The sequence below is a fragment of the Physeter macrocephalus genome, chromosome 6, assembly GCF_002837175.3.
Source record: "Physeter macrocephalus isolate SW-GA chromosome 6, ASM283717v5, whole genome shotgun sequence".
Taxonomy (NCBI): Eukaryota; Metazoa; Chordata; class Mammalia; order Artiodactyla; family Physeteridae; genus Physeter; species Physeter macrocephalus.
The window spans coordinates 38,645,749-38,658,467 of NC_041219.1; the positions used below are offsets into that span (position 1 = coordinate 38,645,749).

The 12,719-nt window shown below is 41.0% G+C and overlaps 1 protein-coding gene across 9 annotated transcripts in view; it reads left to right on the plus strand.

The window, feature by feature from the left end:
- Window positions 1–12,719, plus strand: part of TCP11L2 (t-complex 11 like 2) — a 40,594-nt gene that overhangs the window by 8,959 nt on the left and 18,916 nt on the right. For all 9 annotated transcript variants that reach the window (XM_028490538.2, XM_028490534.2, XM_007100961.4 and 6 more), the window contains 4 exons: window positions 2,918–3,053; window positions 7,043–7,163; window positions 8,169–8,389; window positions 10,271–10,407. In XM_028490538.2, coding sequence (XP_028346339.1) covers window positions 2,918–3,053; window positions 7,043–7,163; window positions 8,169–8,389; window positions 10,271–10,407 — 615 coding nt within the window. The remainder of the gene's footprint in view (window positions 1–2,917; window positions 3,054–7,042; window positions 7,164–8,168; window positions 8,390–10,270; window positions 10,408–12,719) is intronic.

Here is a 12,719-nt window from a genome sequence, read left to right on the forward strand (position 1 = left end):
AAATCACCCCAGAAAAGTGCCCACGAGGAGAATTACTGCACTAGGAGTATGAGAAGGAATGAGAGAGTGCCATGGTGAAGGGAGATGTTTTTTTCCTTTTTTGTGTGTGGAAGCTAGAAATGTGTGAAGCCATGTGTTTGTCTTTTTGGTTTTTTTTTAGCTTTTTAATTGACATTTTGTATGGGAAGTAATAACTCCTTAAGCTGCCCAAGCAAATGCAGAGAGAAGCAACTAGCATTTAATATGATCAAATGCCCACTTCAGAAAAAGTTTGTTTATTTTGTATTTATTTATTTATTTTTTTAACATTCTTCTTGGAGTATAATTGCATTACAATGGTGTGTTAGTTTCTGCTTTATAACAAAGTGAATCAGTTATACATACACACATATCCCCATATCTCTTCCCTCTTGTGTCTCCCTCCCTCCCACCCTCCCTATCCCACCCCTCTAGGTTGTCACAAAGCACCCAGCTGATCTCACTGTGCTATGTAGCTGCTTCCCACTAGCTATCTATTTTACATTTGATAGTGTATATATGTCCATGCCGCTCTCTCACTTTGTCCCAGCTTACCCTTCCCCCTCCCAGTGTCCTCAAGTCCATTCTCTAGTAGGTCTGCATCTTTATTCCTGTCCTGCCCCTAGCTTCTTCAGAACCATTTTTTGTTTTTAGATTCCATACATATGTGTTAGCATACGGTATTTGTTTTTCTCTTTCTGACTTACTTCACGCTGTACGACAGACTATAGGTCCATCCACCTCACTACAAATAACTCAGTTTCGCTTCTTTTTATGGCTGAGTAATATTCCATTGTATATATGTGCCATATCTTCTTTATCCATTCATCTGTCATGTATTTATTCTAAATTAGTACATTCTCATTTTAAAAAATGGAAAGGTAGGTAAGTAGAAAGAAAAGAAATTATCGCCTATAATGTCACCCAAAGATGACAGGTGATAGTGCTTTGTCATATCTTCATACTGCACATAGACATACGTATGTATATGTATGTGGACTTTTTTCACTTACTATTATAACTAAAACATTTACTCATGATAATGTTTTTTTTAAAACGTTTTTATGACTGCTTACTACTTTACCAAGTGAAAATACCATCAATTTATTTAACCTCTGATTTATCATTGGGCATTTAGTTCATTTCCTTTTTTTTTTTTTTTTTTTTTTGCTGGTACAAATAGTGCTTTATGAACATAGTGGTGCATAAAGCCTTTCTAGGAATTCCTTTGGATGTAATTGGATTGCTGGACCAAAGGATACAGACATTTTTAAGGAGAATCTTAATGGGAAAGGCAAAAGAATTTATTAGCAGCCCCCCAGCTTTCAGTGCTTTTTCTCACTCTTTATTACTATACATGGAATTGATGTCTCCAGCAGGGTACCTAGGTGTCCTGAAGAAGGGTTTTACTAATCGTATATCAGCATTCCTTCCTCCTCCTCTTCTTCCTCTTCCATCTCCACTTTCTCCACTACCTCCTCCTCTTCTTCTTATTTCTAAAATTATTTTAAGGACTTCCCTGGCAGTCCAGCGGTTAAGGCTCCATGCTTCCAATGCAGGGGGTGCAGGTTCAATCCCTGGTCTGGGAATTAAGATTTTATATGCTGCGTGGCACAGCCAAAAATTTTTTTTTTAAATAAATTATTTTAGGTAGCAAAGTATTGCCAATCAGGATTGTTGTTTGAGGTAATGATTTTTAATTAACAGAAGCCAAGAGTTCCAACAACGATTTCAAAAAGACATGACTTGTTAGAATAATTTTTTGAATAATCTTTACAGATAACTAAAATAATTCTTTACCCACTATTTCCTACTGAGAAGTAGATTATCAGCTTATCAGATTTATTTTATTTTAATTATCTACATTTATTGAGTTCTTACCATGTTCTTTACTTAAATTATCTTGTTTAGTCACTTCAGGACAGTCCTATGAGGAGGTAAGTTATGCTTCAGTGAAGTCAAATGATAACTACCAATTAGCAAAACTTAGAATTGTGCTATACGGCATATACTTTTCAAAATTATAGTTTTAAAAAATCAGTTCATTTTAAGTCTGCTTAAATTAATGGGAGTTATGAATTACAGAATAAAAAGTAGTCATCAGTTTCCTGTAGAGTACATGTAATAAATGCAGATATCAATATTCGCTAAAAAATGAGGTGATTTAATTTTTAAAAATAACTTATAATAGCCTATATTAATAAAATTTTCTCAGAAACATTTGACAATTTTTTTTTCTTTTTTTTTTTTTGAAGTTGTAAAGAACAGTTTTATTGCTTTGCCAAGCAAAGGGGCCACAGAGGGCTAATGCTCTCAAAACGGAGTGTCCCGACCTGGAGGGGGTAGTGAGGAGTTTTATAGTAATGGTTCAAAGAGGAGGAGGTGATCAGCTCATGAGCTTTCTTCTGATTGGCTGGTGGTGAGGTACGTGGGAGTCAGCATCATCAACCTTCTGGTTCCAACCGGTCCTGGGTCTGAGTGTCGTGGCAGCATATAGTTAACTTCTCCCACCTGGATGGGGGTTTCAGTACCTGGTTTCAGGATTTAATGAAGCTCAGGTTCTTGATGTCTCATGGCAGAAAGAATTCAGTGAGAGACAAAGTGATAGGTAAGAAGTGGATTTATTTAGAGAGAAACACACTCCATAGACAGAGCGTGGGCCGTCTCAGAAGGCGAGAGAGGCCGACAATTTATTTTCAATACAGTAACTGAAGCTATCAAAGGAGTTCTTAAATTTTTGGAGCCTGAAGTATTAAGCGGGGGAATCGATCTATTTTGATATATATTCTTCTTACTGAAAATATATGTTGGAGTAACTTAAACCCTGTGTGCATCAGGAGGCTTCGTTGGATGACAACTCCTCTTCCAGAGCATTAACTGGTTTTTGTCTTCCTTTCAGCAACAAGCCCTCCCAGGGTTGTAACATTTGATGAAGTGATGGCTGCAGCACGGAACTTATCAAACATGACTCTTGCTCACGAGATTGCTGTAAATGAGAACTTTCAATTGAAACAAGATGCCCTCCCTGAGAACAGGTAACCTGGAGGCATGTGTTGTGCATAACCTGTGCTGCAGACTGTGTGTGTGTGTGTGTGTGTGTGTGTGTGTGTGTGTGTGTGTGTACTGCAAACACAGATTTTCACACTGATTCCTGGACAGTCTCGTATAATATCCACTGGGTGTTAACAGTATTTAGTTCTCTAACAAGGTCTTATAGTTGTTTTTAAAACCACTCCTCTAGGGTATATGTTACTCATAATCTTTAGAATTCAGCTTATGTGTCTCTTCCTGAAGGAAGCTTTTCCTGACATTCCTGAGCCCACTAGACTACATTAAATCCCCTTCCAAAGACTCCTATAACCCCCTCTACCTCCCTCTTGTTAAGATGTTTTATAATTTTAGGTTCAAAGTCTGTCTTTCCCACTTGACCAAAAGACCCATTAACAGAGAAACTATGTCTATATTGTTTGCTCTGTCCTTATTGCCTAGCAGAGTGCCTGACATGTAGTACCTGCTCAAGAAATATTTGCAGCCTGACTTATTAAAAACTAATTTTCAGGTTGTGAAAGATAAATAAATGCAGCTGAGCTGCCAAAGTGGTAAGAGGTGATCCAGAAGCCTCTGGAGGGAGGAATCACAGCTGCATAGGCACCCCTGGTTAACCTCATGCCCAAGGGATCTCTAGTTAGAGCCATGCCCTTATATCCTACCTCAGTCTTTCTGGTTTCAGTGGCTCACAGGTCCCCTGGGACAAAGAGGAGAAAAGGCTTGCAGCCCTTACTGCAGGTAAATCATCTTTAGAGGCAAAATTGGTTCATGGATAACGGCACTGAATCTTAAAACTCACAGTGCTATTCATAAATTGGGAGGCATTCTCTCTGTCAATTAAGACAACATATAATATTTGATTCCATTCAGAACTTTTTTTGTTTTAAAGCAGGAAAATAGTAAACACAGTAATTTTCCTTCTTTAAAATATGGATCATAGTCCTCCTCCTGGGGATGTTGTTTATACTAATCAGTAATACTTTTTAGGATTACTGGCCAAAGTAGGTTTATCTGTTTGGTTTTCTATGGTGACTGCATTTCACCATGATCCTTTATATCAGCTGTGCTGCTTACACCCCCAGGCCAGGCCCCCATTGTCTCTGAACTGGACTCTTTGTGTCCTAACTAGTTGCCCAGTCTCCATCCTTAGCTCCCGCACCATCCATCCTCCACATCCACAGGTAGCCACAGTGATCTTTCTAATGGGTAAATCTGATTAGATCATGTCATTGCTTAAAACCCTTCAATGGTTCTATTACACTTAGAATAAAAATTCAAACTCTTTAGTATGACGAGCAAGGCCCCCCTTGGCTGACCATGTCTCTTACTCCTTTTCCTCCTGCTTGCTGTGCTTCAGCCACACTGAAGCCTCCTTGCTGGTCCTGGAGTACACCAGCTTGATCCTGTCCCAGGGACTTGGACCTTCTTCCTTCTTTTTTAATGTTTTTCCCATAGATCTTCACCAGCTGCTTTCTTTTCCCCATTTGGGTCTCAGCTCTAAGGTCGCTTACTGTCGTGGAGAAGCTTTCTTCAACCACCCTGCCAAATTGGCACCTCTTCATCACTGTGGACCACATTGTCTTCCTCTGCCTTTCTTGTGGCCCTGAAATTGTCTTACTCACTTTCAGTGTGTTTTTTGTCTTCCTGTCTCTGCTAACATGTAAGCTTTTTGAGAGCAGAGGCTTTCTTTTCACTACACCGAAGCACCTGAAACAGGGCCTACCACATAGTGAATTTTGAATAAACATTTATTGACTAATAAAAATGAATTTTTGAAGTTAAAATAAGTATGTTTTATGAAGTACAGAAAAGACAAATTGGGAGTGTTTGTGCTTTAAATTCAAAAGTTGCAAATACAGGCTGAATGAAGGCCCTTTAGGATCAGACAGACCCCGGGGTTTGAATCCTGGCTCTGCTGTGACCATATCTGAGCCTCGCATTCTCCACAACACTCACTCTAAATGCATGCTCCTGGGCATATAAGTGCCTTGCATGTAAGTACTTTTATACTATGGAAGATACGAATTCCCCTTCTCTTCATTTTCTGCCACGGCTAGAAAATGTGAGCAAGGGAAACAACATGTAGAGTTGGGACACGTTACCTTTGTTTAAAAGTGAAATAGCGTATCATTAGCTGCTGATTTTTCAGATGACCCTCCACAGTGACCAAGTCGTTACTTTTTTTTCTATTTTTTTAATCAAAGCATAAGCGTTTATTATTTGTGACAAATAAGGAGACAGGGTGATAGCTCTTAAAGCACTGTCTCTTGTTACTCTTTAAAATATGGCCGACTCTCATATTTTACCAAGTGGGGGGAAACACTTGGTAAAATAAGTCAGATTTCTGATACCAGGTAGGAATGCTTATAAATGATTTGACTGATTTCATCTCCACCCCTTCCTCCCTACCTCTTCCACTCCCCAAAATTAAAAAGCTTGTAGCCTTTGGGAAAACTTAAACTCCGACAGTCCCTCAAGGAGCTATAAAGTTGTTTTAGCTCACTCCTGGTTGGTCCATTCAAGCCAAGTACATGAGGCTTGTAAAGTTCAGAGCAAAAGTCTGTCCCAGCAATTTATGTCTTTCTAATTGTTCTGTAATTGCTCGAGAGAGTCTCAGACATTGGAAATGGCATTTATGTTGAATAAATCTATTCAGGCAACTAGAATAAGTTTTCACATTTAAAGTAGCTGAGTAGAATATAGTATTTGCAGTTACAGGAACAGTTTTAACTCATACTCTTCAGAAAGCTAATTTTTACTTCTCATAGCATTAGTGTATATTTAGCTATTTGTACTTTAAAAGAAAAATTAAGAGATATGCTTTACTATCAAATTATTAATTCATTCACCATGCATTCAGTGAACCCTCAGTAAATGACAAGTGCTATGCTAGGTACAGTGGCAGGTACCTAGAAGAAGTGGCCTCTACCTGAGAGAGGTGTATAGCTCTATGTGGGATAGAGACTTGCAAGTAATTACAGTTCAGGGAAATATGCGCTCTTCTAAAAGCTGTTGCAAAATGGTGCAGGAGTTCAGTAGGGATGTGTGTTTTATTTATTTTAAAATTTATTTATTTATTTTTATGGCTGCGTCAGGTCTTAGTTGTGGCACGCAGGATCTTCGTTGAGGCGTGCAGGATCTTTTGTTGCGGTGCACGGGTTTCTCTTCAGTTGTGGTGGGTGGCCTCTGTAGTTTGTGGCTCACGGGCTCTAGTGAGGCACGCAAGCTCAGTAGCTGTGACGTGTGGGCTGAGCTGCCCCGCGGCTTGTGGCATCTTAGTTCCCCGACCAGGGATTGAACCTGCGTCCCCTGCACTGGAAGGCGGATTCTTTACCATTGGATCACCAGAGAAGTCCCTGTGTGTTTTAACATACACCTATTTTAGGGCATTGACATACAGGGTAAAGCAAGGTGGCCACCTACTCTATTGTTAGCTTTTCCTAGGAAGGCTCCTATTTCAGCAGTTTTGGTCTGGCCAACTTTAAATGGGACATCTAAGCTGAGGCTGGCAGGCAATCAAATGCATGTCTCCATGGGCCAATCTGTTCTGTTCCATGCCATGAAACTTCAGCTGCTAAGGAAAGAGCAATTTTGCCATCTCATCCCCAAAATCTAGACCAAGTCTAAAAGTCTGTGTAGAAGAGTAGCTAGGTAAATTATGGTATCTCCTTAGGACAAAATTTTATGAACATATCAAAAGCTATAAGGAGGAAGCATTTAAAAAATCTAGGGGAGACACTTAAGACAGAATATTAAATGAAATAATATTGTACAGACTCAGTATTAAAACAATTATATTAAAACAATGCATTCATTGAACATATGTCAAATATGTCAAAAGATTAATAATAGGATTATGAGCAATTTTTATTCTCTGTTTTTCTGCATTTTCTAAGATTTCTACAATGAGCATCTTTCTTTTATAATCAGGAAAAATAGTGCTTATTTTAAAAAACGATCCATTTCATTCCTGTAGCTTGGCCAGTAGAGTGAGGCACATTGTCCACCAGGCCTTCTGGGACGTCTTGGAATCAGAACTGAACGCTGAGCCCCCTGAGTATGAACACGCCATCAAACTGTTTGAAGAAATCAGAGAGGCAAGTTGATGTTGTCTGTATTAATTAGTAATTTTCCCCCCAAAGGCTGTTTTCATGTCCTGCAAAGAGTATCGGAGACTCTTTTGAAACACTGAGCCAGTTCAGTCACCGAAAGGGTTTTTTCCTGCACCTCCTGGAATGGGGTGCAGGCTGGGAAAACAGGGCAGCGGCAGGAACTCAAGCCAATGCTTAGCATGTAGGGCAGTGGCTGTGGTGCTTCAGAGCACAGAGCGTGAGTTAGATAGACCTGCTTTAGTGACAGGCTCTCTCTTCTTAAGTCTCTCTCTGGAGTAGTTGTGAGAATTAAATCAGATGACAGTCATGGCTAACTTTTACAAGACACTTGCTCTGTGCCAAGCACTAGATTATTCATCTGTCCTTACCATAATGCTGTGAGGTAGTTATGCCTATTATTATCTTATATAAAGAAACCAAGTTCCCTGACTCACCCAAGGTCACACAGCTTTGAGGGGTGAAAGGGATTTGAACTGAGGCACTCCGGCTCAGAGCTTGTTCTCCTAACCACGTGCTGGGTCTATAAGTACAGTGTCTGCTGTGTAGTGAATACACAATATAGGTTGCTCATATAATATGTAATTTTTCACATGTAAATATACTAATAGAGCCCATGGGGATGTTTCTATTTGCCCTTCTTTAAAGGGTTGTTTTGGAGCCATTATCTGCAACTTGTCTTTGCACGGTTTCTCTGTAAACTTTTTGAAGTTCTTTCAATAGTATTGCTTCCTTGCCAGTTGTTTTCATTCCGATAGTGTTAGTAACTTCCCATGGGAGGGGAGGGGAGGCTTTCATTCAGAAGACAGAGCTTTCTTTTTAGAGTCAGGACCCTGGAGTGCTCCTCTGATCCACCACTCAATGCAAACTTCTGTGGCATCCGGGGCATTAAAATATGGACAGGGAGCTTGGTCATCTAGACATTGAAATTAGAAATGACAACCTTTATTCGTGTAAGGATGCTGTTAATTTTTCTTTCCTTTCCCTGTATAGGTTCTCCTCTCTTTTCTGACTCCTGGTGGCAACCGGCTTCGCAACCAGATTTGTGAAGTTTTGGACACAGACCTCATTAGGCAGCAGGCTGAGCACAGTGCTGTCGACATCCAAGGCCTGGCCAACTATGTCATCAGTACGATGGGAAAGCTGTGCGCTCCTGTGCGAGATGATGATATCAGAGAGTTAAAGGCTACCTGCAACATCGTGGACGTGCTGAGGTTAGCGGTTCTGCTGCTTGCATTTTCTTAGAGTACCTTTGAGTTCATTCAGAAGGGAAGTGTGGGAATTGAGGAGCACAGAATAAGGGTTCCTCCTCTCCCAAAAGAACCCTTGACCCTAGGAAGAAACCACCTAAGCAAGGGACAAGTCAATCATTTATTGTGTGCATGGAGTTTTCACACTGAGTGACCCAACAAGGTTGTTAGTTGGCAGTGCTGGGCCCTGGAGGTGCAGTGATGAAAAAGGCAGATGCGATCTCTGATCCCAGGGAGTTTACAGTCTAATGCGGAGACAGCTCTTGAACAAGGAATTACAGTTGTGATAGTTCTATGAAAAGGGAAGTAGAGGGGATTAATGGAGCCTCCAGCAGGGGGACCTAACCTAGTTAAGGATCCAGGAAGCCTTCTTCATTAGTTAGGGTATTGCTAGCTGCTATGACATGTAAACCCTGGGTTCTCAGTGATTTAACCAATAAACATTTGTTTCTCACTCATGTCAGAGTCCGAGTCAGGGATTCTTGGTCAGGCAGCCTTCCATGTGTCATTCAGGGACCCAGGCTCCTTCTCTCCTTGGCTCCACCCTCACCCAGCTCCTTGGAGTCCTTTACATTCAGCTGGTGAATGGGAAAGAGATCATGAGGAAGGCATATCCAGTGTTTAACCACCTAGGCCCAGAAGCAGTGCATTACATTGACTATACCTGGTCCCGTGGTACCACCTACATTGAAGGTGGCCTGGGAAATGTGGCTGCTGTCTGGAAGCACATTTCCCAGCCACAAATCCACACTGCAGGAAGGCAACATGGATCGTTGGTGGTCGGCTAGCTATCTCTGCCACAGCTTCCCTCAGGAAGTGATGTGTACAGTAAGATCGTAAGACTCTAATCTGGCTGTGTAGACAGTAATTTCTTTGTGATCCCAGAGGAGAGAGGAGTCTGCAGTACTTTTTGCCATTGAGGGGAATTCTTCTCCTTTTTTTGTGAATACAGCCACATTGAGAATTAAGTTTCACGTAATAGTATAGGAAAGGGAAGGGGAAAGGAAGCTGGTTTGCATATAATGGGTTACTAACTTTATGACTCTGGGAAAGTTGACAACCTCTCAAAGTCACACTTTCCCCATCTGTAAAATAGGCTGTAAGTATCCTTAGAGTTGCAGTCAGCTCTGGCAGATTGAAATTCTCCAGTTGTAGAATCCTTGCTTTGAAGGATTTTCTGTGGTGTTCATCTTCCTCATGTATTGAGCACCTACTGGTTGTCACTCTCCCCTGCATTTTGCATTCGTTATCTCATTGACTCGTCACAACATCCTCCAAGGTTGATCTTGTCCCTTTCTTTCACAGATGAAGAAACTAAGGCTCAGATAGATTGAGTAACTTGTTCCTGGCCACAGAGCTGGTCAGTTGTAAAGCTGCAATTGAATACAGGGCTGCCCAACTCTAAAATGCAGTGTTTTTCCCCTGTGCTTTACTGCCCTGTCCTTTCTTTCCTTTTCTTTTTCTTCTTTCCTTAGGAACAGAAACAATGTACACTATGTTCAGACTCCATAAAATTTCAAATGAAAATTCCTTCTTGAATCTTTTTTGTCTCATTGTTAAGACTCATTGTTTATGCTTCTTAGTGTCTATCAGTTTATGGCTGAATGTAATGGATCAGCTGGAGATATATTTGCTAAAGCAAATACTCTTGAGATGTCTGGAAGAATACATTTGGAATGCATGTATAATGGCTTTTGTGAAAAGTGACCTTGTCAAAGTGATTGGAATTTCAAAACCATTTCGTGGATGTTTATATTTTTCAGCCTGTAAAATTAGTAATATTTAATGAATTTCAGATTGATTTCTTAATCACCTCTCTAACTATTTTAACTCTAAAATTTTTAGACAAATATTTCACGTCCTTGACCTCATGAAAATGGACATGGTCAATTTTACAATTAGGAGTCTGAGACCACATCTTCAACGCCAGTTGGTAGATTATGAGAGAACCAAGTTCCAAGAAATTTTAGAAGAAACTCCGAGTAAGTACAATATAAGTGTGTATATATATTGAAATTGGGTGAAAATATGATACTTTTATTTTTGACATCTTAAATAGTATCACTAAAGACTTTGGGCATTTCTGTTCAACATTTTTTTAACTTCTAAAATTGACATCATAAACTTATGGCTATTGACTCTGACCCAGGAACTGTGCTAAGCACTATTCGCTTTTTTTTTTTTTTTTTTTTAATTTATTTACTTTTGGCTGCATTGGGTCTTCGTTGTGGCGTGCGGGCTTCTCACTGTTGTGCCTTCTCTTGTTGCGGAGCACGGGCTCTAGGTGGAGTGGGCTTCAGTAGTTGTGGCATGCAGGCTCAGTAGTTGTGCATGGGCTTAGTTGCTCTGCGGCATGTGGGATCTTTCTGGACCAGGGCTCGAACCCATGTCCCCTGCACTGGCAGGCAGATTCTTAACCACTGCGCCACCAGGGAAGCCCTTCATACATTTAAAAAACAAACAAACAAACATTTGTTAAGCACCTCCTGTGTCCCAGACACACCTTGGGTGCTATGGATAGAAGAAAACAGAATAAAGCTGCTGCCCCGCCCCCGCAAGGAGGTGACCTTCTAGTAGGAATGACAAACGAAAAACATGTATTATCGGATGTGTTATTAAGTGCTATGAAGAAAAATAGGATAAAGGGACAGATAGTAACGGGACAGGAGTGAGGGTAGGGGGTGTTTTTTTAGATGCGGTGGACTGGGAAGTCCTCTATAATAAGTAACTATTTGAGCAGAGTTTACAAAGGAATGAGGAAGGGTCATAGGAAGATGTGAGAGAAGAACATTCCAGCTAGAGAGAACTGCACATACAAAGGCCCTGCAGCAGGAACTTGCTTGTGAAATTGGACAAACACAAGGCAGACTGTGTGGCTGGAGTGGAGTAGGCAGGAGAGAGTGGTAGCAGATGAGGCCGAGAGGTAGGCAAAGGCAGGTCACAAAGAGCCTTGTTAGGAAATTAGAGTAATTTAGATTTCATTCCAAGTGTGATGGGAAGTCACTGGAGAGTTTGAGCAGGGACGCAACATCTGATTTTGATTTTTTAAGTATACGCTGGCTCCTGGATAGAGAACAGATTGTACAGGAGCAGGAAGGGAAACAAGGGTACCAATTAGGTGGTATCGCAGATGGTGGACTGGTCCAGGTTGTAGTGGTGGAAGTAGTGAGAAGAGGTCAGGTTCTGGTTGTATTTTGAAAATGGAGTAACAAGTTTTGCTGAAAGTTGGATGAGAGAAAAAAGAGAGTTGAGGGTGACTCTAAGCAATTGGGTGAAGAGTGATGCCTGTTAGAGAGATGGGAGAGACCAGGGAAAGAAGGGTGGGAAATGGTATGGAGTCAGCATTCAGTTTTAGATGTGTGAACTTTGAGATCTTGTTTGACATCAACATGAATATGCCAGGAGGCATTTAGATATAAGAGACTAGAGTTCAGAGGAATGCTGGGCACTGGGGATATACATCTGGGAATCATCAATACCTTTATGGTGGATAAAGCCATGGAACTGGATAGTAGCTAACATGTATAGAATGCTTACCACATTCTAAACACTTTACCTGTTTTAACTGATTTAATCTTTACTAAAACTTGAGAAAATTACTCCCCATTTTATGGATGTGGAAACTGAGGCATAGAGAGGTTAAATCACTTCCCTCCACAACACAACCTGTGAGTTACAGAGCTGGGACTCACCCCAAGCAGTTTGACTCCACACTCTTATCCTCTCCATGCTCTTATCCACAGTATTACACTGGATGAGGTTACCTGGGGAGTGAGCGTAGATACTGAATGGGCCTGACCTGGGACTCTAGAGCATCTAGAGCTTGAGAAGAGGAAAAGGATCCAGCAACAGAGACTGTGAAAGGGTAGCCAGAGAGGTGAAGACAGCCAGGAGAGGGTGGTGTCCTGTAAGACAAGCGAAGAAAGTGTTTGAGGAAGGAAAACATGATCAGCTGCAACAAGTGCTGCTAAGTGGTCAAGAAAGATGAAGGCCAAGGCTTGACCATTGGATATGACCGTGTGAGGATCCTTGGTAACTGTGATGGGAGCAGTTTCAGTGGACTAGTGGGCATTAAAACCGGACTGGAAGAGACATCAAGAAAGAATGGAAGTAGAGGAAGTGTTACCTCATTGAATCCTCACAATTACTCAGTGAGAGAGGTACTGTTATTCCCTTTGTTTCACAGGTGAGGAAGCTGAGATGCCAGATGTTGGACAGTTGGCAAGAGGCTGGTTAACTGGTTCCCTCATTGGCAAACCCTTGACAGCAGCTTCTGGGCTTCGGTTAACCACAG